This window comes from Cydia pomonella, chromosome 16 (genome assembly GCF_033807575.1).
Source record: "Cydia pomonella isolate Wapato2018A chromosome 16, ilCydPomo1, whole genome shotgun sequence".
Lineage (NCBI taxonomy): Eukaryota > Metazoa > Arthropoda > Insecta > Lepidoptera > Tortricidae > Cydia > Cydia pomonella.
Window position 1 is genome coordinate 17,075,857 of NC_084718.1, and position 26,998 is coordinate 17,102,854.

The following is a 26,998-nucleotide window of genomic DNA, read 5'->3' on the forward strand; positions in this document are numbered from 1 at the left end:
CGCATATGTCTGAACAGGACATAACTATGCTAGTTTATGTTTTACAATCCATCCCCTGAGGAATGTCTTGATATTTTTGGCTTTTCGTTTGATATCCATTCTGCTGTATAAAACACTTTTAATATCTATAGCCCCAAATGTTTCAAGAATACCAAATGAACCTACGCAGGTATGTCCTCAATTCATCACAGATTTTCCCTTAAATTTGACACTAGTTGTCCAATCAGGATGCAAATCGCCCCATTTGTCACGCCTGGATTGCGTGCTTTGGCGAGATAACGCACGCCTGGAGTGCTGTACCTACCTGAAGTGTGCTTGTAATGTTACAGGTTACAATCCAATTTCAATTGTGGCCGAGATTCAGCTTTAACTACGACTATGTTCTGATTTTACTCATTCATTTTCGAGCGGCAAGTTTGGATGCAGTTACCAACCTTTCCAACTCTTCACGATGATGATTGATTGATTGATTGACTATTATATTAACAAGGTACAAATAATTTGTACAAAAAAAATTACAAATTTTTAATGGTTTGTTTTAGACCTATATTCGTTATTTTTTTTCTATCGTACGAAAGGCGTTTTGGTATTTAATTAGGTTTCGAATCGATGTAGTTACTGAAGTGGCGCCGTACGTACAATGTTTTGACAATAAATGTCTTCCTTTCTTTCTTCAAAAAGGCCTCAAGATTGCTAATTCATATTTTGTCAACCATATTTTGGTCTAAAAAGCTAGCTGAACCTGCGGCACTCTAATTCTCAGTATGCTGCGCTGTGAACGCAAATTCCTATGCACAAATACAGAAGAGAATAGTATGGATCGGATTTATTCACTATTATTTATGACGAATACAATGTGTGAAACCTTTACGAGCACGTGACGGCTTTACTGGTACAGTCGCGCTCGTAAATGTGTACAGTCGTAAACGAACGTCGGCTGTATTGTTTATTAGTTCGGTTTACTGTGTGATTGCGTTGGGAAGCAGTTTTGAAAATTATTATGTTAAGTGTACCGGGTGTTTGAAAAATTGAAGATCCCGTAATAATTCATATCCCAGACCCGGGGGTATGTCCTTAAACTATGTCCAAAAGCGAGGTATGGGCAATGTGAATGTCATCTCGCTTAGTGTGGTAGGGCACAGCACAGCAGATGTCATTCCAGATCTAGAGCAGAGGAGACCAACAAGTACCTCCACCTTATAGTAAACCGTAGCCAAATAACACTAGACCCTACTCATAGTGTTGTATCCCTGTCGGTGAGTATGGTTGCCAAAGCTCAACGAGGGTGCGGGGTGTTAGGGTCGGTAACGCGCCTCCTCCGTCGGCAACACCTCTGAAGTTGCAGTCGTCCATAGGCTACAGGAGACTGATTGCCACCGTATGCTTGTTTGCCCCCGACGTAGTATAAAAATTCAAATAATCCTCTTGAGTAAGAGAGCAAAGTCAAGATCGAGCTTTATTTTAGATTGTATGAATTTGACATTTAAACAGGATTTAATATAATTATATTTTCTTACCTTAGACATATACTGAACTATAAAAAACACAGCGTAAGCGTATTTTCCGACATCGGGTTGGAGCTGACAAATTTCACACATTACACTCCTGTTGGAAACGCTAGCGATATTTGAAAAACCTTCAGTTTAGCAGTCTCGGCAGCGTTTCATATCCTTCATAAACCGTCTAGACGTTTATTTTATTCAGTTCCTTGGGGAATAGCGCTGCATTCTAACGTATGTAGGTAGGTACATGTATGTACACAGGAAAATAGACCTTAGTGCAGGTACTGTAGCTAGTACTAACGATATGTACAGGCCATTTCGAGTTTTCAGTTGCATCGCTACTATTTAAAAATCAGTTTCTTATCATTTTTAGTGTTTGTAAATTACTCGAGTAAAGTTTAGCAGCACTAGCAGTCGTGCAGCGGTATAATGGTCGCATTTTTATCACTTGTCATGCGTCACTTTCGCACTTACATACTTGTTAGAATGTGACAGGCATGGTGATAGATGATAAAAAACCGACCATCTTAGCCCTACTGGTAGGACAGAGCTTGCGCTTCTGTTATCGTTTAGTTTTAGACAATATTATTTAAACGTAATGCCGATACTTGGCAAGATTTCAGGCGAAAATCGTATACTAAATTAATTCGTTTCATAAGTTGTGATCGAGTGGTTAAAATTGTGATATGGTAAGGTAATCCGCCAATCTTTGTAGCTTTAGGTGTGTACATAAATAGGCGGTATTTTCTTGCTAAACCATTACATAAAATTACACTTTTTTTATCGAAGTGTACGCCATAAACTCTTCCCGTTAAGCCACGATCCGTCGCCACCAGACCACGGAGCACCACGATTCGGTGCTCACCAGCCCGCGTAGCCAACATGCCAATCGTTAACGCTTGGTAGCGAAAGAAAAGCAGCTGTCACTGCCGCGCTAACGCTACGCTACGGAGCGTTAACGATTGGCATTTTGGCTATGCCGGCTGATGTCTATGTACCGCGATAAATTGTGGAAACGCTGTTTCTTAGGCTCTTTCTATTACCTATCTAATCTTAAGCTGCACACTTTGTTTAGGTTTAAAGGTCACATAATGATGTGAGATTCATACGCCATATTAAATTAAAAGCGGCAATATTCTGGTATGTGCAGCTGCAAAGATAACTGACCCCCTGCACAGAAATGTGTTTACAGGGATTCAACTATCTCTGCAGCTGACTATCCTTATCTAAGATCAAAATTTATAGGTATTATGCTGGCTCTGATCACAGAATTTCTGAATAGCAAACTAATATACGAGTATATGTTATAATTAAATTGACATACATAGAACGAGTCATAACCATTTTGGGAGTTGAACACCTTACCGTAATTCAATTTTGAGCGAAGTGATTTTAGCCTTTCAGTGTCCGAAAAACATATTTATAAACGTTTTAATATTTATGAATACGATCTAACAGCAATGTTTAATTTAATAACAGATCAAACACAAACAAAACTTGATTGGCAATTGAAACTCACACTAAATATGTCCCACAAGAGACATCGATAAGTCAATAAACTCGATAACGACATTTCGAGGTCGGACAGCAAAGTTTTCGAGTTGCAATGTGACCCGATTCAATTTTCCCGCATTGCTATCGTCCGCAATTGCTTTGATTTTGTTACGTTTCCAATATGAAATATTATGTTTATCTGCAGCTACAATGTTGTTGCGTATAACTAAAGTTTTAGGTTGTTTGAGTTTGAGCACGTACTTACAATTACCTACTAGGTAAGTCTGGTGACAGTTTAATAATATTCAATAAATGTCAATGCAAAAAAAATAGAACAATTAAATAATAATGAATAGTCAAAAAGTGATATTTATCACTTCGTTGACATTTTTCCCCACCCGAGTTGTCTTCGTCGCAAAGATACCCATCACACTAGCCGCATTACCACGTTGAATGGCGATGAATGGACCTTTGCACCAGGTACAAACCCGCGTGGGCGTCAGACCTCCTCTCCTTAATTCGACGTCCCACTTCCCTAATAATGCATTTTTAACACTTGAAGTTCGCACCTATTTAAGTAGAATAATATCTATGTACATATATACAAGTTCTAGCGGCTCGTACGTTAAAGTTAGGGATTTAGAATATTGAAAGTTTCATAATTTTAAAAATAGTACTTATCGGCCAAGATTTCATGACCGTATTTCCATGTTAACCGAGTTTTTGTAGTTAGAAATGCACCTACCTACGAATACTCAAATTCACACAGCTCGACCGACCTCACAAACGCATAGAGCGTGTCACACATCAGGGATATTGGTGGCGGAATCACTGGCCCGACTTGTGTTCACGGGTCGGACATTGAGTGTACACAGTTGGGGACAGAGAAATGGGTACACAATTATAAAAAAATATTTTTCTAACACTGAAGAATAAGCAACTCATTTGAAGTGAATATTTCTACAAATAAATAAGTAGCAAGAAATGTGAGTACGATGGTATACTACTTGCGGGAATCGGTTTTTTCAGGCCACTATTTGGAAATATTGTATTGCTGTATTTTTAATTACCAAACGGACATTATAAAAGCATAGAGCATGTTACACATCAGGGATATTGGTGGCTGAATCACTGGCCCTACTGTTTTGTGCGTTCATGGGTTGAGTGTAGACAGTTGGGGATAGAGAAATACCTACCTAGTGTACCTACACACAATTTTGAGTTTTCTAACTCTGTGTTATATTTGGTTATTTTCGAAAAACGAGCATGGTATATAGTTATAAAATAATAGTTAACGATTTGGGTATATTTTTACTAATGCTTTCAACAAACTTCAATTAAGAAGTAGTAAGCTTGATCATGATAATTTCTGTAGAGAATGCCTGAAGGCATTAAGTCCGCCTTTTGTACTTTATGATTGGTTTTGTCCAATAAAGTCTAAAATAAATAATAATAAGGTTTGTCAAAAAAAATGGCTTAAGTACATACCTACGAACAAAATAAATACATCTAACCGCATAGCATTACTTGCGTTCTTGAGCGCGACTCCTTATATCAAGCGCGGTTTCAAGTACGGAGTAGGGCGTGACAGTACAAGCGGTCTGATAAAAAATTGTAACACAAAATTAAGCCAGTATGAACTGTCCGCCAGTGCAAATGCACGTTTCATTTAGTTACAGCCCATCCTTTTCGATTCCCGAAACGTGCTCAACACCTTTTATAATTTGATCTACAGTCTCGTAACACCTTCGTATAATGCAAGGTCTGGATTATATTGGTCCCAATTGTGATGTAATCTTTGTGAGGAACCGTCGAGGCCGTATTCGAAATTTAGAAAACAGTAATCGAATATAAAGTGTCGGGAGACATACTAACATTAAACTAATTTTACGGTTTAAACTCACGTGATTTTAGTCGACGAGCGCAACATGTTTCGGAGAGCCTAGATCGACAGTACCAGTCCCCAGTACAGTACCAGTACCAGTAGTGTCAAGTAGGACAGTATACTGCTCGCACTGTTAGTGCTTGAGAAAGGAGACTACTCTACTGACACCTAACGATTAGTTTTGATATAGTTTTCCTTGAATTTTTACTTACACTATTTTTTTGGATCGTAGAGTAAAAATAATTATGACAAAGATTGTAGGAAATTTTATGCAAGTACAAATTATTCGTATAGGTATTTGAGATATGAGCAAAAATCTAAAAAAAGTTATCTTCAACGGGAGTTGTTGAGGGCACGACGGAGGACGGGAGTCCTACACCCTTAGCACAACCCCCACCCCCAAGGACTTTTAGTATGTTCATCTGGATACCAACAAGGTATAACTGTACCGATTTGCAATATTCGGCTTAATTTGCCGTGGCAACTTCCTGTGGCGCTAGAACCCTTTGCGGGTCTTGCCAACTCTACAGCTTTTCTTTCCTCTTTGCGAAGGACGAAGGCCGAGCTCCGCGTAGGGCCGAAGGCCCGGAGCGTCCCATCGGACTGCCCAAGCACGCGAGGCCGAAGGCCGAGCTTCGAGCATGCGTGCTCGCACGCGGACCTTTCCTTGCAAGCAAAAGTCAAACTGCACCTCTTCTTCCCTTTGGAAAACAAACCTCTACACTAACAACAACACATCAGCAACAACACCAACAACAGCACAAAATACTACACCAACACTGCGGGGCCCTCGGCTTTTCCCTTTTGCTCCGGTCCTTTGCCTCCTTCCTTCATCTGTGTTCATCTCCATTTGTGTATGTTCTCTTTTGTTGAGGTTTCCAATTAGTTATTAATTACGTCGCCCTGACCATAAATAGGCCTGTGTCGTAAATTTCAAAAATGGCTTATTTCGATAGTTTAGTACCTGTATTACCCCAAAAAAATAATATTTCATGATAAAAATTATATTTAAAACACATATTTTAAGTTTGAAAAAAATATTTTTAAACTGACGTAAAAACACAAGAAAGTGTCATGGCGTCGTGAATGACGTCACATAGTTGCAAGCGATTGTGTTCACTTACGGCGAAAGTTTGTTTTCTTTGAATAAAAATGGAAACTTCGTATTTTAAAAACTGTATAGTGCCCCAGTGTATAAATACAAGTATAAAAACTCGGACTAAATTATTCATACGTGTTCCGGTCAAGGAAAAAATGCGAAGAAAGTGGTTAAAACTGGCAAGGAGGAAAGATGCTCATTGTTTATCAACAACATCGAGAATTTATTTTTGTGAAGATCATTTCGATGTAAGTATTATTAAAAAAAGTAGTGACTTCATATTCAACTCGTAAATCTTAAGAAAAACCAAAGCTTTTTTTGTTGCCCTGGGAGCAAACAAACAATTATTTTCTAATTCTTACTTTCGAAATAGGCAATTAAAACCCACTATTCCACAAACTTGCGATAGGGCTTAAGACACTAAGACAAAGTAGTGTCTTTACAATATCATCTCTCTATATTTACATTGTAATTCTAACCTCAAAATCAATTAATTTGCAATTGGTATACATTCCTTCAAATAATAATTGACTGCGTGCTAAAGTGAAATATACGTGAAAATGATAATAAGCAGTATTTTAGTATTGTTTATACTTACATAGAAGTTTTAACATTACGAAATTCCGATGAACAAAAGTCAGTGTTCGACGCGAAAAATCGGCCTAGCATAACAGCGTCAATTTTGGGTAAATTATTGCTGTTCGCTTTGATAAATCCAGGTTCCATGGCAGTTTATGCTAGTATTATCCGATATGGGTGGAAATAACACTCTCAACTTGTCGAAAAATGATAATAATAGAAAAAAAAACGAAGTGACTTGTGCTGTTGTATGAAAATCATAACCAAACGTCAACAACAACAATGGCGCATATCACCATGTGACGTAATACGTTCTAATTGGCGTTCACGGCGGAGGGGCCAGGGGGGTATTTTTTTGATTTTAATTTGTAAAAATAACAATAATCTTATTTTTTTATGAGGAATTATTTCGGTTTTCCTTGATTAAATATTACAATTTACGCCTAGAAACATTCATCCATTGGTTTCATTGTTAGTTGACACAAGCCTATTATATATATATATATATATATATATATATATATATATATATAAAGGTAGACAAAGGTATCGGCAAGAGCACACACAGCTACATAGAGTTATAGTACTAATTTCAAAAACGATAGAATCAGACCAAGACAAGTCTGCAGCAATTATGATAGTACACGCAGAATTTAATAGAAGTTTGACATTTAAAATAGCACTTGCACTACGTGTGCTATTAAAATTGTTACAGACTGGTCATGGTCTGACTCTAATGATTTAATGAATGTGTGAAAGTGGTTGAGTAGTTATGTGCTTTGTGGGTACTTACTTAAACTATAACCTTAAGTTTTTGGGCAATCTTGCAATTGGCCGTTGAAAATGCTATAGATTAAAAAAAACGGAGGTTACAACAGTTCGAACGATCATTGTAATTATTAACGGCCATAGACGTAATCCTTGTAATTGAGAAGTTGTGATCGTCCTCAGAAGCTCCATTTCACCAAAAATTACAGTTTTAATGCTTAACTCAACTTCGGTACCTAAATTAAATATACCACTTATATATTCAAATGCTGAACATATATTCTGCATTTCACACAGCAATGTAATGGAATATCAGAGGCATCAGCTCGTTGAGGAGTATTGTTTACCTCCACATCCTGCTCAAAGTTGGAGCGTACGTCGAAATTCACTTAAAACTTTGAACCATCGAGTATTGAACCCGGGACTGTTGGGTGCCATTCCAATAGCCTAAACTACCTAAGCGAAGCTTACATACGAAGAAACAAAGGAAGAGTCCGACTAAGCTAACTTTGCATCGATATATATATAACAAAGTGAGGTTATGTCATTATACGTCATATTTTCATAGACATTTGACCCGGGTATGGACCCGGGTATGTCCTTAAACTACGTCCAAAAGAGAGGTATGGGCATTGTGAATGTTATCTCGCTTAGTGTGGCAGGAGACAGCAGATGTCTTCCAGATCTAGAGCAGAGCCCAACTGGGGAACCTTACAGAAAACCGCAACCAAATAACACTAGACCTTACTAATAGTGTTATTTTTCTGCCGGTGAGTAAGGTTGCCAGAGCTCAACGAGGGTACAGAGTGTTAGGGTCGGCAACGCGTATGTAACTCCTCTAGAGTTGCAAGCATACAAAGGCTACGGAGATTGACTATTTTGATTAATTTTTGGTAACTGCTAAGCCATGTATATCGGTATCGGAATCGCCGATTATTTACTTAAAAATTCGGTATCGTATCGGCAAAATTATGTATCGATACATCCCTAGTCTCAATAAAGTGGTAGACCTATATAATATATTTACTAGTAAAAAAGTGCACGTTGTGGTCCTAAAAGTTGGAAAAGTTCTCGAACATTTTCCCAAAAAATAAAGAAAGTTTCCCCTTACGAAATCTGAGGATATTGCAGTTTCTTATCTAATGCATGTTAATTATAAGATGTAATGTTTTGAAAAGATGTGTCCCGCCGAGTTTCTAGCCGGTCCATATTGGGATACCCTCCTCCAATTGAGGGGGGATTTAAATCTTCTCGGGTCAGAGGTGTAGGGTTAGAGCCGATGTATAGCTTTATTTAACGTTCATAAGCTTGAATAATAAACTATCTTTATCTTTATAAAAATTTTGGAAATTAGGACACATCGGAAGACATTGATTTCGCAGTCAATTTTCTCTGGTTCATCCTGAGAATCGACTCACGCGCCTCGCAATTCTGTTGGAACACTCACTGGCCTCAATTATTGACTTTGCAACTACTGCAACTGCATGTTGAATGCACGGCAGACAGTTAAGTTAGTTCTCTCCGTTTGGCTGTGCGTGATAATCACACATTGACACAGTTGACAGATGTCAAAGTATGATTTGGGCTGTGTTTTTGCCACGTTGAGAGAGATTATCTAAAACTAAAAGGTACCATTTAGATACCAACTGCAGCTGTATTAGGGCGGTTTGAGACTAGCGTTTTATACGTACGCGTACGAGCGTGTAAGCACGTATTGACCAAATGTATTCGGTATAAGCTCGTACCGCCAAAACGACCGTATACGCGGGTAAAAATATGCTAGTCAGAAACCGCCCTTTCTGTAGCGATTGCGACATTATTTATTGCGGCGACATTATGCCGTGCCGCCGCTGTAGGTACTTAGATCTGTCAATTTCCTTGATAAAATTAGTATCATTCACTCAGGTCACTCATATATTGGATCTGATACGTGGAGTTGACGCCGCTGTATCTACAGCCAAATTTGTAGCTGCAGCCAAATGTCACCTATTCGCTATGTGCACGACTGTCACGCACCCTAGCCTCCGCAAGTCTAGGGGAAAACGTCAATTCACTGCATCTTATAAAACTACTTCATAACTAAAAACTACTGAACGAATTTTCAAACTACTTTCAGCTATCAATAGTCATTCTTGAGGAAGGTATATAACTTGTCAAGGTTTTGAATAAATTGGTTGAAATATAACGATATTGTCGGAAAAATCACGCTGGCTAGGAGCTTTAACGCACGCTGCCTAATCCGTTTGAGCTATATATAACAAAACAATGTACGGTGGGGTTGTCTGTCTTTCATGGCTCTACAAAAAAGTCCGCGATGATGAATGTCTATCTTTTAAGGATAACTTATTATACCCATTTTCAACTTAACACAACCCTCAACACAAGCCTTATTGAGCTTACTGTGGGACTTAGTCAATTTGTGTAATAATGTCGTATAAAATAAAAAAACTTCTAGAAAAAGCTCACATAATATGTGGCATTTGCAAAGCCATTTACACGGATACAGTATTAATAATTATCAAATGAAATACGTAAATTGTATTGAGCATTTCATACAGATTACAATGGTCCCTTACACCATACAATTTAAATGAATATTTCAGGAGTAATCGTAAATTAAAGTTTCATTTAAGCCATATAACTTGTACGAAATGTTAGGCGCTATCCGCAGTTCTAATTTTTACCACCTTATGCGCTGGGATTGCTTTTCTTGCCTCCACCATGCACTTCGCACGTTGCCAATAAAGAACGCAATTTGAAATTGGAATACGTTGCGCGCTGTTACAGTTGTTATGCATTGTGGACGTTTACCCCATTAGTGGGTTCAGACAGCAAAGTTTTTGAAAAACATGATTCAAATAACATTCTCATGTACTCTCAGTGTACGTTCGAATTGGCCTGTATGTTAAATAAATAAAAATTGAGTTGATATCGAATTTGGATATCATCGATTGAGATGCACAAATTAAAAGAAATTTTGCTCTAAAACCCAGATAAAAAGTGAACGTAAACTTAATTAATAACTATGCCTTTAATCAATAATGATCAAGAACAATAATTAACTCATCAATTCTATTACGTTTTAATTATAGGTACAATTCAATTCTCACACAATACATCCATGATTTACTGCAGTTTCACAACTTAATTAAGCATTGACTCATTCCCTCCCACTCTTACGTTTCTCACACCTACTGCACTATTGTGCATAAGTTTATAACACGCCACAATAACCAGTATAAAGGGGCCCACTGATTAGCAGTCCGCCAGACGGTATCGGCCTGTCAGTTTTTCGGAACTGTCAACTTTTTGTTCTAACAGGGGGCCCCTTAAGATTAAGCGCCATTTGCACCATCCCACTAATCCGAGGTTAACAGTGTTAATTTGTACTGGTAACCATGGTAACTCCAGGTTTAACCGGTTAACCTCGGGTTAGTGGAATGGTGTAAGTGGCGCTAACTTGTGATCCGTATATTAGTATTGTTCTAAGCTTCAAAGCTTTCCATTCTTCATGATTTTTTTAATATGTTATTGACACCATGAAAAACTAGATTTATAGGTTTCCTTTTTTTTTCAAAATTGCAACACAAAATAAAATATTTCTTTAAAAAAAAGCGAAACCTATAAACTAAGAATATATTATGCTGAAGCGGATTTAGAGTAGCGTAGTTAGTGGAAAACGTTTTCTTCCGAAATGGAATTTCATAGAAAAAATTTCCGTTATTTCGTTAGATTCGAAAAGCTATTCTTAGGCAAACGATTAATAGGCCCGTGTAATAGGTAGCGCGTTTATCAATTATGCCATTTTTTTTGATCAAACACTTACGTCTGCGAGCGATACTACACATGTTATATTAAAGGAAAACTTTAAAAACTACCCGATTCCCTTCTTTTTGGAAAGCGTCCAAAGGTCAGGACGACGAATTTACCCATTTTTAGGGTTCCGTAGCCAAATGGCATAAAACGGAACCCTTATAGTTTCGCCATGTCCGTCCGTCTGTCTGTCTGTCTGTCTGTCTGTCTGTCTGTCCGAGGCTTTGCTCCGTGGTCGTTAGTGCTAGAAAGCTGAAATTTGGCATGGATATATAAATCAATAAAGCCGACAAAGTCGTACAATAAAATCTAAAAATTTAATTTTTTTTAGGGTACCTCCCCTACACGTAAAGTGGGGGTGAAATTTTTTTTTCGCTTCAACCCTAGAGTGTGGGGTATCGTTGGAAAGGTCTTTCAAAACTAATATGGGTTTTCAAGAAACATTTTTTGATAAAGTGAATATATTCGGAGATAATCGCTCCGAAAAAAAAATGTGTCCCCCCCCCCTTCTAACTTTTGAACCATAGGTCCAAAAAATATGAAAAAAATCGTGGAAGTAGAACTTAAGAAAGACATTAAATGAAAACTATAGCGGACATGATCAGTTTAGCTGTTTTTGAGTTATCGCAAAAAGTTTTCCCTTCATAGTAAAAAGCCTTATTTTAATTAGGTACTGATTATGCAAATTTGCCTATTTGTTTAACTCAGGTGAAAGGTAGCGTTTCATCCCTTGGTTAACAATTTACTATACTTTAAGCTCCAGTTTAGCTTATTGTGACGGAATAGTAACTACGGAACCCTACACTGAGCGTGGCCCGACATGCTCTTGGCTGGTTATTTCCTTTAAATTAAAATGAACAAAAATGATTTCCGAACTATGGCGTGTCCACGCTATGTCAAAGGTCGTGTTATATTGGTTTGCTTGAAACGCGCACTGAAAATAACGAGTTCGCCTTCCAACAATCGTGAATAATCCAGAATACTTACTTATTTACAAAGACTTATTTTACCAGGAAACTATAATCAGTTATGCCGTTTTTGAAATTGTGCGCGTGAGTGGCGAAATCGTGTAGGTTTGAAGCTATTGTGGGACAAGACTGCTGTCAGTTGCAATAGGATACATTATGGTAAGTATAGCGAAGATATTTACTGTATTTCCTTATGCAATGCATCTTAACGCAATTAGTCACAATTTTCAACAACATTAAATCAACTAATATTTCCGCGTAGGTATGTATTTAAAAGAAATACAGTACCTATTTATTTGATTAACAAAAACAATATTACACAGAATTGTCACTTGATTTTATTCACGAAACACAAGTGGGTGAAAGCATAAAGTCGTTACGACAAACTATAGGTATAAATGAAATAAATAAACATTATATATTACAGGGACATTCTTGCACAAATTGACTAAGCACCACGGTAAACTCAAGACCTCATGAACGCTTGTGTTGTGGGTACCTTCTCAGACAACGGTATATATAAAATACAAATACTTAAATACCTAGAAATTATCTATGACTCAGGAACAACACAAATACTACATAATATATTTACTAGGCCGGACCGGTCGTCAAATAAATTCATATTTAAGTAATTGTATTATAAAACCTCTACCTTACTTATACATACATTTTACGCATAATTTATAGAACGTATTCATCATTAAGTATACTTTCACTAGGTGGATCGCTTTACCTTACCGTTCGCCATCATAGGTATCTCCATATCGTGACCTCGTGATACGTCTTTTAGATAGTAACATACTAAACAGTACATAAAAAACGCGTTATCGCAACTATACGGTAATTTCGCACCGTCCATCACCGCCGAAATAGCTCAGTTGGGAGAGCGTTAGACTGAAGATCTAAAGGTCCCCGGTTCAATCCCGGGTTTCGGCAGAAAATATTTTTTGCATTTTTTAATGACAATTTTACACGTATAATACACACTGGAGCAAGGAGGTATAACCGTGTTAAAATTAAAATAGTTAGGTATATGTAAAAAAAAAAAAAAATCCAACAGAAGTTTTTTTTTTGGGAAACGATGTAGACGTGATTTGTTAATAATATGGATTCTACTCACCTACATATTATTTAATTTGTATTTACATATTTATTTCTCCAAGTTCTACGTGCTCTACGGAGATGTACTTAGACACAATTTTATAACAAAATAACATATATGTATAAAAGAAATATATAGTAGTTTTAATTTAATAATATAACAAGTTATCTAATCCAGAGTTGGCACATAATGTTTAACTTCCTTCATTAAATCCTGGTTTATGGATTTTATGGTGATGAAGTAAAGTTAGTCCTACTCGTTTAACCTACCAGAAAGCATCGACTTAATGAGTAAGAACTGAACTTTATTTATGAATATAATTACTGTAGACATCGGAGTTTTTATTGCACGCTAAGACGTTAGCGAGCTATGGAGTCGACATTAGCAACAAATTTGAACTCATAATTCATACTCATTCATTTATTTTATTAGTGCTTTTTACTTTACAAGGGAGGAGGGAGGGACATTTATTTTCTTTCGGAGCGACTAGTTCCAAATATTTACTTTATCAAAAAATGGTTTTAGAGACCCTTAATCGTTTTTAAAGACCTATTCAACAACGATATCCTAAAAAAAATATGTAGTATTTGTTTTACCGTTCTGTCGCTATGCATGATTTATGTACCCATCCCAAATTGCAGCTTTCTAGCACTAACGATCACGGAGCAAAGCCGCGGACGAACGGACAGACGGACATGGCGAAACTATTAAGGGCTTCTAGGTGACTACGAGACTATAAACGTGGATTGCTAAATTTATATATTAATATAAATTTAGCAATTATTTATTAATTAATATAAATATATATTGCACAAAATATTACCTGTAATAGTAGATTGTTAACCAAGAGATGTTTACCCGAGTTCAAAATTACTTTTCGTTTCGAATATTATTTGCTTACGTACTTATTATGTTAGGTTTAGATACATAGTTTGATTCATATACTCGTATACCCTATCAAATGATCAGGAGAATGAGAATATTTTAATTAAATTAATGTATGTAATTATCTTATTCTAAAGCTCTTATTTCAATTTTTTTACTTACTTTTCAGGAACTTTCATTTCTATTTTTGAAATATATATTTAATAGGATCAGCAATACCCAAATAAATAATCAGACAAATATTTCGATGTGTCCCTTTTCGCTAAGAGGGTATATTTTATACATATTTCCCGCTTATGCAACCCATTTAAACCTTCAAATTGATTTACACCCAGAAAGGATTACCAAAACCACGCATAACCTTAAAAAATACAACAAATTGTACATTAATTCTCTGCTGATTCTGGTGTAACAATTTGATATAATAATAATTCAGTCTATATACGTCCCACTGCTGGGCACAGGCCTCCTCTCATGCGCGATAGGGCTCGGGCTATAGTCCCCACGCTAGCCCAATGCGGATTGGGGACTTCACATACACCTTTGAATTTCTTCGCAGATGCAGGTTTCATCACATCACATCAATTCATAATATTACATGTCATTTCCATGTATTCTTTTACGGAATACAATGGATTTTCCAAAAAAATATATTTAGTGCAGTCAGATAAAGCAGTCTTCAAACCTTCAAAAGAAGAGCGCACTAGAACCTTAAAGGCCGGCCACACACAACCATTCTGGTGTTGCAGGTGTCCATGGGTGGCGGTAATTGCTTAACACTAGACGATTCGTCTGCTCGTTTGCCTCCTGTACCATAAGAAAGATCAAAACCATAACGAATTCTTAATGCAGAATTGGTGTCCATAATCCGGTGGCAAGCGCGGCTTACTCTGACGAGGGTATCTTTCGCTTGGAAATTGTTGAAGCGGTTTGTCTGCTCACCTGGGCTTAGTGTAATGTACCAGTGGATTTATTTACTGTTTGTAATTGATTTATTTGTTTTTTTTTTTTAGGGTAAATCTAAAAGTATTTTCGCTTAATAGTTCCTCACAATAAATGAGAATTAAGGTCTTAGGATATTAAGCAAAAAAAATTGTTTGATTATTTAAGTTCAGTTCTTTTCTGAATTACTCAATGATTTCGGCTAATTATTTTTTCAGTGTTTGTAATGTATATTTATTTAGTAAAATAACCCTAAGGGTCTGTTTCACAAAGTCTGAGTAAAGTATTGCATAGCTATTAACAAATGCATTAACTGCCAGATAAAACTTCCTGCAAAACTTAGCAATCTACCAGTTAAGCTTTATTGAAGATTGTGAAACGCCAACGATGACTTTATTCGTCAGATAATTGGCAAGTAGCTGATTCAGGACTTTACTCGAAAATTGAAAAACAGACCCTTAAAAAATCCCAATACTTGGGGTTTTTAAGCTATTAAAAACCCCAAGTATTGGAAATTTTAATGCTTTTTTAAATTTTAATACTTCACTTGTTTTAATTAAAAATAAAAATACTAATACTTTTTGTTTTTTTGTTGTTCGTTTTATAATTAGTACGACTTTTTAAATAAATAAATAAACCCAATTAGTAAATCGAAATAACCCAATAATATGCTTATTTACTTCGTTTCCATTTTGCTTCCCTGCAGATTTCCAAGCACCCATTAGCTTAAGTTTGACGTGTAGGCTCTCCGGAATCCCGTGGTCACGGAATTAGTTACGAACGCAAATATGATTGCTGGTAGGAAAGTTACTGAATAATAGAAACGGTTTAGCTTTTACCAAATTGTGATTTCTTATTTGTGTGTGGATGTTCCAATCAGAATGAAAGACACCACATGAGTAAACATATTTTACTCACATAGAGCATCGTTTATGTAGTCCTTCTTTATCGTAGACCTTCTGATCATTAAAAAAAAATGATTTTGTTGACCCTTTAATGCCTTCGCAGCGGCCATTACTTCGCTATCATCCAAAAATTTGTTGCTTCTAAGATTTCCTTCAGCCGTGGGAAAGGATAAAAGACGCTGGGGGCTAGATCTGCCGAATATGGGGGGTTTTCTGGCAACTTGAACCCTGCATAACGTATACGACGCCACTGCAACATCAGCCTTGTAGAGGGGAGGTCTTTTGTTCGGCCGGGACCATTCTAGGCACCCAACCAGCGGATACATTTTTCATATATCATTTTTTGAATACTGCCATATCGAAACACATTCTTATTTCTATGGTAGGTACTTTCTGTAAATTCTTTATGTTACCATACCTTTTATAATGTCACTTTAGGTTGAGCAGGGATCAATAAGCCAGAGGTATACAGTGGCCATGTCTGACCTGACGGCTGTCCGAAATTCCGGAGTTACGGAATCAGTTACGAACGCATACAAGATTGCTGGTGGGGAATTTCAAGGCAATTTTCTTTATCTTTCTATATCAAACAATTCTTAGCCTTCAAAAACATTCTTTTTTCGAATAACACGTTGACCTTGATTTATGTCAACTTTCGTCATTCTCACTCTTTCTCCGTCAAAACAATGTGTAAATATTTAGTGATAATTTTCTTGTGAAAAACCCTTGCCCTTGTATCCTTGTTGCGATTTAAAGTAACTTGAGGAAGAGCCACGCTGCCTCTTCTTTCCATCCTAGCGTTATCTCTGGTTTTTGGTACTGCTCATAGGAGCTTGGAGTCCGCTTGGCAACTAATTGCTAAAGTGGCGTAGGCACTAGTTATTATTATTACAAAAGCAATTGACATCTGACCTCTCAACCCAGAGGGTAGGCCTATTGGGGATAGTCCAATCTCTGTGTCTTTCTATATATTAAAATTAAATATTGTTTGTCCTCAGGAACGACATCGTACGACACGGTGCGGCCGCTGGCGTACCAGGATGCGAAGATCTTCATGCTGTGCTTCAACGTGGCTGAGCCAGAGTCCCTCCACAACGCTGCTGCTAAGGTATCTAATCATACTTATTTACTTACTGCCGTGGCAGAATGAACTGGAGGACGTTCGCAGTGGCCTCCGAATTTGGCCATTTTTATTTGTCAAAGCTATTTCTGTCCAGTTACTTTCGTAGAGTTCTATCAGGTCTTTAGGAACTTCTTATAATAATTCTATAATAATAATAATTTAACCTATATGTCCCACTGCTGGCCACAGGCCTCTTTTGGGCTATAGTCCCCACGCTGGCCCAATGCGGGTTGAGGATTACACCTTTGAATTTCTTCGCGGATAAAAATAATTAATAACTACAATATAACAGGTGTATAGTCTCAACGAAATAAAAAAAAGTGTATGTTTCAAAATTTGTGAAATACAAGTGTCAGAAAATTAACCCGATGATTTTTCCGCAGTGGTACAGAGAAGTACGTACACACGGCGGTTCTGCTCCTGTACTCCTCTGCGGCTGCAAAGCTGACCTTCGACACGATAAAGAAACCCTCACCATGCTGTCCAAGCTTAAGGCACACCCTGTTACAAGCGAAGAGGTAAGTCACCATCATCATGGGCCAAGATTCCGTAATTATTCGATATCGAATGCGGCGAGCTTTCCAATGTTTGTATTCGGCCGATTTATTCGGTTAAAGTGCTGAATATATAGCAATTTTTTTTTGGTAATAATTTATTTATCATAACAGTATACATAATGGATATATACAGAGGATTACTATAACTAGCTTAAGCTAGATTAGATTTAAATTTAAAATAGGGAAAACGACGGAAAACGAATATAAGGAAAATGATTCAATTGTATAAGCAGCTGAATAAGAATCGCTTCCTAGAAACTAACACGTCAAAAGGTAAGGGACTCGCAAAAAATGTTTAATACTCTCCAAATAATCAAACAGTCTACGTAGTAAACGGTTCAACATGTATATATTGCTCTGGTATTTAGATTAAGATAATGTTTGTAAAATTTTATAAATTAAAATGTTTGTAAATTAAAAGTGCTTGTTAATAGGCCTATTTGAATAAAGAATATTGACTTTGACTTTGTATCCACTATGAGAGTACTTGGAAAATTCTGGAGGAGTCTATATTTTACAGTGTTGCAACAAGATACATATGTATAATAAAAAATGGGGTCCCTACGTGCACAAGTTTTTTGCAGAAGTCGCGAAGCGTCTGGTTAGCGTAACCGGTAACCGAAGAGCTTGCGGCTTCCTCGCACAACGTATCAGTATTGCGATACAACGAGGAAATGCCGCCGGCATCCTTGGTACAATGCCTCAAAGGCCTATTGTAGATTTAAGCTAGTTATAAGTAATCCTCTGTATATATCCATTATGTATAAATTTATGGTAGGTAATTAAAGTTTTAAATAATTTACCATGTTAGTAGGAAACTGTTCGGCCTAGTTCAAAACGCCAATATAAAGTAATAACGCATGATTCCAATTGACCAAGCGCCATCGGCATTCCTCAATTTTAATAAGTCAAAACTATTCGAGGGTCATTCCAATAAAGTGGAAGATCGGGAATTAATGATTGAGGTTATTCGATTGAATCAGAGTATATAGAGTAGTTTATCTTCAAACTGTAGATAAAGGAATAGTAAGCCAAGTAGTAATTGGGTTGTCTAGTGCTAACGTTTGGCAATCTGAGCACTAATAGCATGGCTCTGCATAGTGCGATCCTTTTCAGCTGTAATAAGTTTGCGGTAACATTTTGCTTCATGCATCTTACACGTAATATTTATACTTCTAACAAAAGCACCATAGTCAGACACATTTTAGAAAAAGGTCACATCTGTAGACAATACAATAAGAGCTAACGACTCAGGACTTCAGCGTGCAGCGTAAAAATAGCTTTTGATTCCCTTAACACATTCACTGCCGGGAACCCACCTGGTGGGCGCTCATGAACTTTGTTCCGATGCCGGACAACCCGCTGTGCGGGTTGTTTTGTACGCAGCTATAGACCACCGGTTTCTGGGGTAGTGCGCCGTTTTTTGTCTGGCAGTGAATGTGTTAACATTGCGATGTTGACAGAAAAGAGCATATAAAATGTGTATGACCAAACGTGCTATTAAATAAATGACGATGTTGATACTACGCCTAATTCGACTCGCGAAAGTGACATAGTTAACTTTCACACATGACTTCCGTAATACGACCGGTCTGGCCTAGTGGGTAGTGACCCTGCCTATGAAGCCGATGGTCCCGGGTTCAAATCCTGGTAAGGGCATTTATTCGTGTGATGAGCACGGATATGTGTTCCTGAGTCATGGGTGTTTTATATGTATTTAAGTATTTATAAATATTTATATATTATATATATCGTTGTCTAAGTACCCACAACACAAGCCTTAATTGAGCTTACTGTGGGACTTTAGTCAATTTGTGTAATAATGTCCTATATATTTAATAATATCAACGCGAGTTGTTATTATTAAATATATAGGACAACCATATTGTTAATTGTTGATGTCCTATGCCAATATTTGACAGTTTCCGATATTTCATTTATTTATTTTTTTATTTAATCTTTATTGCACAATACATGAAGGTACAAATGGCGGACTTCATTAAGTCCATGCGGCGGACTACATTCCACACATCACACATTCACAGTTTCCGATATTTCATTTATAGTCACATTATTGTCGTATTTATAGTCGTAGCTATGCCATCTTTCGTCGCTTTGTAGCTAGAATCAGGGATTAGGTCCGAGTACCTACCTAATCGTAGCATCCGAAATTTTAGAGTTCAATATCAGAAAACCGCAGCCAAATAATACTAGACCCTACACATAGTGTTGTGTTCCTGCTGGTGAGTGAGGTTTCCAGAGCTCAACGACGGTGCGGAGTGTTAGGGTCGGACGCACGTAACTCCTCTGGAGTTGCAGGCGTACATAGGCTACGGAGACTGCTTACCATCAGGCGGGTCGTATGCTGGTTTGCCACCGACGTAGTATAAAAAATATTTTTTTTTTCAGATAGATTACTATTAATATTATTTCTTGAACTGTGATATTTTACCCAACACCGAGACTTCAGTTTGATCCTAATTGAGGCCTTAGGGCTCGGCGGAGGATTCCCTTATGACTGAACTAATCTATTTGCGTCAGTTAATGTCTGAATGATACGAATCGTGGAGTTTATTGGGTTTTTGCTAGTCTAGATACTATTCAAAAATATATATATGTGACAGCTACATAATGAAGAGCATTAAAATACGAGTGTGGGTTTATGAAACAAGCTGAAGACGAGTTTCATAAAAACATCACACGAGTGTTTTAAAGCCTATAACGAGTAATTATGTTACAGTTACATACACTGTATTATTTACACGCCCTCATGTTACGACCACCATTGCGGGCGCGGCATTTGATCACACACTCAATAAAACGTCATCTCGAGTGATACTAGAAATAAGGTCAAATCAATTTGACGCTTGTTTTTCGGAAATGTTCTGAATTTAAATGTCATTATTTAATTAAATAAATATTTATTTTATATGTAGGTACTTAACTATAAACGAATATATGCTAATGAAAAAATCCACATGAATCGACTTGTCACAATCGACAGTAAAGCTAAAGATTAAAAAATATCCCTTATTTTTATATACACACGCAATTAAAATGTCGCCGCGTTCATTTCCGCGACATCTATCGACTTATTGAGTAAACTTGGTACAATAAAACTATGAACGCACAGGCTAGCGCGTTAGTTTGAACTAGTCGGATGTTTAAATGCAATCTAAAACATAGTACTTACCTACTTACTTATTGAATACTACTTATTCAAATAAACTTAAATTCTTTGCCTCTCGGTTTTTCCTCACTGAAAAATCCTAGTTAACAAATATTTAAAAAGAACTCAACTTTTTTTCTCTAAATCCCTATAAGTCGGTAGTTTCGAAAACTTTCCAATGAGCTTTTAAACAGCGAATGAATTTCCTCTGGCTGCGAGATTACTGGACGAGAACCTTATTTGAAGTAGTTTTTGTTAAACGATTTTAGTTTAAAATATAAAAGAGAACTTTTTCTATCAAGGTGAATGCGACTTCAAATTATTCGTGAGCTTTCGTTGGGAAGAGTATTAGGCAAATATCTTACATGTTATGACCTCGTGAGCTTTAAAACGTTCCCTGTCCGGGTGCCAATGAGGTGTCAGGACGCTTTTTTAACACGCTTTAATTAGGTCGACCTGTATGTAACTATGTAATGGAATCTAAGGTAACTAATTTAATCATCTTCCAAGGATCGTAGCGTCATGAAAATTGGCAGCTGTATGTAGTTCTGATGACAATACAATAATAATTACTGTCGAACTGATCTGATGATGGAGCCGAGGAGCTGTGTTTGGATTTGTTAGAAAAGTCTTGTAATAAAATTTGACCACGATTAGGTTTCAAGGTCTGATGATGAAGCCGGAAGATAGGCACTGGCATTCCATGATGGAATATCGTATCATAGTCGTGTTTGCACTTGTGAGAAAGGTCTTTGAACACGATCAGGTTTCAAGGTTATAACAAACCTATTATATATTGACTTGTAAATATTTTTGGTTTTTACGTGCATTTATAAAAGCGTGTTTTTCTAGTGCTTTTTAAACTATTAATTTATTCTGAATTCCGTGCTTCTACTATATGGGTTCACAACTTTAAATGGAAGGACGGACACACTTGGCCGTATCACTTTATGGGGACAGTGAACGTGTTTATCTTATGTTTAATTCATTTTACAAATACACTTATAACATATAGCGAGGTTTAGACTAGCAAGAACTTGCATGCAATTTTCATTACGTTGCGGTACTTGTTCAAACTTGTTGAAGTTTACCTTAGTAGTCGGCAATGTAACGCAAATTACATGCAAGTTCTTGCTAGTCTATGTCTAGCTTTATGTTCAGTTTGAGCGAAATATTTATTATAAGAATTTCAGTTTTTAAAATAAGTTTAATATTAAGACTGATATGATAATGATGATAAGTTTAATATTGAGAACAGCTAAACTGGAATAAACTGTCACCTGCGCTATTTCCGGACCGATATAACCTTCAAACCATCATGAAAAAAAAGAAACAGTTTTTTGTCTCACCCATTCACGTTCTTCCAAAACCTAATATTTTTGTCCATTTCAGGCATTAGGCGTTGCGAGACAGCTTGGCGCCACGACTTATGTGGAGACCTCGGCGCGAGCGTCCAGCAAAGGCGTTAAAGATGCGTTCGAAGTAGCCGCCTTTGCCGCGCTGGGGAAACTGAACAAACAACAAATGAAACAAGTGAGTATATAAAAATAAAAATATGGCGTTATACATAAACGCGTCACTAGTCTGAATTAGCTATGAATCGTTTGTCTTTATCTGTCATTTTAACTTATGTATTTGTCAGAAAGGAATAAAACATAATTTAACTAAATCAGGCCTGTAAAGTTTTATAAATAAGGGGGTTATACAATACTAACAGGGCAATTTAAATAAACGCTTGAAAAAAGGTGGATCAAAATCTACAAAATTATTTCCAATATAATCCAGATGGTGTAAAAAACAAGTAGACCGGCGTTGACGGCTTTTGCAATCAATCAACATTCATCATCTTGCTCACGTTATCGACTCGACTTTTTGTACGGCTCATTAAAGTCACACACATCGTTTTCCATGACGGGTGATCAGTGATCACGTAATGGTTTTTATACAAAATGAAGTGTCGGACACCCCGGCCCGGGCCCGGACCGTTCTAGCATGAGCCATCCTTAAAGTCATTAAATATGTGTGCAAATTGCGAGAGTTTATGGCTCAGTTTCATTAGTCGATATGCGGCCCGTATGCGGGGTGCGGGAGATTTCCAAACGCACGTCATTATGAGTTTTACTAGTTATACCACCTTACCGCCTGCGGGGCGTCACCCGCATGCTGTATATCGATCGAACTATCGACTTATGAGTTTCACTAGTCGTTATACCGCGAGTCCCTGCACGCTTTATATCGACCGAATTATCGACCTGTGAAACTAAGCCATTAAAGTGCTTCCTTAAAATAGTCTGGAATCCGCATGACAACATTTTCGGCGACTGACCCTATAAACGATTGAGTCTTACATGGGATGTTAATCGTTCAACGGGTGACTCGGTAGCTTAGGTGGTAAGGCGTATGGGGGCAAAATTCACTATTATAAATTTCCACCTACAACTACGTACGTACGCACTAGGTTAAGTGGGATATCATTTAAAGATATTTTTTCTATTTCCAGCAGAAGCAGCAAGTAGGTCGCAGCAAAAGCAAGCGCGACCTGAAGGCAGAGCTGAAGGGGCGAGCCAAGAGCTGCTGCGTTATGTGATCCGGGGCCGGCCACCCCTCGCGGTGGCCGCACGACGTCTAAGCCATCGCGAACGTTTCTAGATAAAGCCTAAGCGCCATTAGGAAGAATTCAGACGATAAAGAGCTGTAAAATGTCATTGATTATGACTTCTTGAGCTGTAATATGTTAGAAGAACGTGGCGATTTCTTTTGCCCAAAGCCTGTGTCTTTAGCATTCGCGGCTGACGGTGACAGTCATTCTTGGTCTGATCAGTGATGCAAAGAATCTTTCCTGATGCAATCGTAAAAATCTGTGTTTGACAAGTTGGCTCACAAATTCAATTTTGACGTATTAAAACATTAAGTATGACGTTGATATTTCAAGTTTGAAATGTAAAGGTAATTTATGAATTCGATGTATAAAGTTATTTAAGTATTGGCGTGTCGACAATTGGATGGACTTCCTTGAGAAATATCAATGAAACGAAGGTGCAATCTAAGAAGCTATTTGGGAGTAAAAGGAGCCTGTGATAATCTATTATAGGAAATTCGTAAACGAGACTCTCCAGGAGAAACAATAATATCGTGAGCACTTAAAACTTAATTTTAGAGTGATTAAAGTTAGGCTTAAGCGTTGACGATAATTGTTCTCTTCTCGAAATGAGTCGGAGAAATTTTAATAGGATGGTTTGAGGCACATAGGCGCTCAGTCAGTGAAATTATTAAAAATATTATCTAGTATCACGTGTAAAGTGTTTTGCTAGATATGAGATACACTCGATTTGTCGCTTAGAAGTTTTATTTTCCTCAACGTTGTTGTAGTGGAGAAAAAATTAAAGAGTCAATATAATGCAAAGTACCTCTTGCCTAGCAATGTCACATGAATTATGGAATACCTATGTAAATATACGAACGGTTAAAGTGTTGAACGCAGAATAGTTCGTAAAACTTATTTAAATCAAATGGTACTGAAATGTTATTTAAATGTCATAAAAAAGCGACAGCGTAATATTCTAATGAAAATTGTAAAAAGATAATGTGTAACGAAAAATAAGTGTTTTCATATACAATAAATATAGATAAAATACTTAGTGTTTTTATTATAATACTAGCATTTTCAAATTGGTGTATGTAATAGTATGTATAGCTATAAAATTTACGATATTTTTTTCAGTAGGACCAACGTTTTATGCGCTGTATAATTGTATATAAGTTAGTAGAAAATACAATGTGGTTGTTTCTCGATGTTGGAAGCGTTTTCTTATATTTTGTGATATACATACGTAAAATAACTAAAATATGATGCACAATGATGGACAATACGATTAAATAATGGTCCAGGTGTAGTTTACCACGTCCATGTTTGCTACGTTAGAAGTTAAAATTTTGTACCGTAACGATGTTAAATTTAGTGTTCGCTGCCTGCGACTCAGTACATTTCAGATTTTTATTTGTTAACATTTTGTGTTTTTAGAACTAACGATAAGCTATCGACATGGCTACAATGAAAACAAGGATCAATATTTTCATTAGCTTCGTTTTTATTTTTAAATAAACTAGCCTGATCGTTATTACTTTTATAAATAAAACAAAACATTTTGTTTTTTTTTTCATGTAGTTAGTCGATATCAAGCTTTAAATTCAATATTAGCTTTAATTACTGCGTAATGTTATGTATACCTATTTAAATATAGTTGTATTGAGGATATTGCTTTTAGTAACTTTAAAATGGTTTTTCATTAGATGGTTATTTGATTGTTAAAATATTTACATATCACAACATCTTCACTCTTATTTACTTTAACATTTGTAAATTTCTTGTCCCTATATTACACAAGGCAAAATGGTTTAAAAATAGTTTTATATGGTAGTACCATTTACAATTAATTATCATCAAATAAGTGATAAATTCAAGAGTAATTCAATGAATTGAATTACTAAGTTGGATTTGTACTCCTCCAATTTAAATTCCTTTAAGCACCAAGACCAACATTAAATAACAGCGTTTAAACCATTTTTTATTCGTGTGATTGAAATTTAAATGCAATTTTGATAGTACTATTTACTAAAATTTCAGAAATAGCGTTATTTCAAAGTGATGACGGTATAACCGTTGCGTAAAATAAGCTAACATTAATTTTAATAATAAAAAATGCCTTAGGCGTAATTATTTGGTAACAATCTTCGTGTACTTTAATTTTTTATATTTTTAGATAAATTTCAATATAAGTTATTATACCTATATTTATATAAAGTCAGTTTAATATATTTGAGCCTTGATCCTATTGTTTTACGATACAAATTGTGTCGAATCGCGGAAAAGGAACGTTTTATTTTAATGTGTGTTCCTTAAGGGGCTCCCGCGGTTTTCATCGATTTTTGACAAATTTTGAGTTGTTACTCCTACATTTGCACTACAAATAGAATTATAAGACAAATGGTTATCGGTTCTTCAATCTTTTATCTTTAAAAAATAATTGTTAAATCAGTTTTTCGATACAGGATCTGCACGTCATTAAATGTTGCCCCCTAAAATCCGCTGTATGATCATATTTAAGTAATTGAGCACTTAAAGTAAGTACCCTAAAGCTCCTTTTCCGATTGAACGTCATATTAACGCAGTATTGTACATATGAAAGCTCCAAATATGTTGCTGACTGTACCCCTAGTAATAAATCTATGGCGTCTTATTGGGTGCGGATGCACGCCGCTCCGATGAGCGAGTGGGACATCGGTATGCACGCATAGCACTGTCTCGCTCACAAACCGATGCGTATCTTAATGTACACACGTTTTATATTTTAACAGTTGTTGGAACTCTGCTACTTTGAATGTTGTCTCTAGACTATCAAATATAGCGTTCAGTGTTTTTGAAAATTGTGTTTTATTTACAAATCTACAATACTGTGGCCCTAGTGAAAAAGGGTACAAGTCTCTGGCAGCGCAGGTGTAAAGGGGTGTAAGTTCCATGTAACACTTATGCCCTTATACACCTAAACTGCCAGAGACTTGTACCCTTTTTCACTAGGGCCACATAGTATTTTATACAATCCTGTTATAAAAAAGAGCTTTACAGTCAAGTACCGTAGAGTGTGTAGTACACAAAAATGTAGTACAAGAGACATAAACGCGCGTTGAATGAATACGATCATGAAATAGTTGCCCGTTCATGTCTTTTCTATGGAAGCGCGGCGGCACGTGATTGGTATTTTTTTTTATATCGCGCGTATCGAAATGAATATTATAGTTGAGTTGGGAGCTCATACATGAAAAGTACGCAATTATAGTTTGGTATACGAAATCTTAATTCAACCATTATCTGCAGTCGACGAGTAGAAAAAAAACTTTTTCATATACCAAGGAAATTAGTGCCCTACTGAAACTGGGTTTTTTACTGAATTCAAAACTGAAGATAGATTCGACCGAAACCGAACGTTTTTATAACGTTATATTATTCAATTAGTTATTTATTAGATGTATAAGTAGCAAACAAATTAAAATAAAATCTATTTGATTTTTTAATGAAGTTATCGCAAATATATTGACTTTCTTAATCTCCGAGTAATAAGCAATTTTCCAAATCCAAATACAAATTTTCCAATTTTTCATAATCCAAAGACAGATTATGAATATAGATTGGTGGTCTGTATACAACTT

General features: G+C 36.5%; 1 protein-coding gene and 1 non-coding gene across 4 annotated transcripts in view; both read left to right on the forward strand.

The window, feature by feature from the left end:
- LOC133526099 (uncharacterized) overlaps positions 1-26,218 on the forward strand; it is a 219,878-nt gene extending 193,660 nt beyond the window's left edge. For 2 of the 3 annotated variants that reach the window (XM_061862557.1, XM_061862558.1), the window contains exons 4-7: positions 16,944-17,053; positions 17,452-17,586; positions 22,187-22,327; positions 23,295-26,218. In XM_061862557.1, the coding sequence (XP_061718541.1) occupies positions 16,944-17,053; positions 17,452-17,586; positions 22,187-22,327; positions 23,295-23,381 (473 nt within the window). In that variant the 3' untranslated portion in view covers positions 23,382-26,218. The remainder of the gene's footprint in view (positions 1-16,943; positions 17,054-17,451; positions 17,587-22,186; positions 22,328-23,294) is intronic. The other variant, XM_061862559.1, reaches the window with a different exon arrangement.
- Trnaf-gaa (transfer RNA phenylalanine (anticodon GAA)) lies at positions 12,975-13,047 on the forward strand. The gene has a single exon. It is a non-coding gene; the product is annotated as a tRNA-Phe (tRNA).
- Positions 26,219-26,998: the final 780 nt, after the last annotated feature.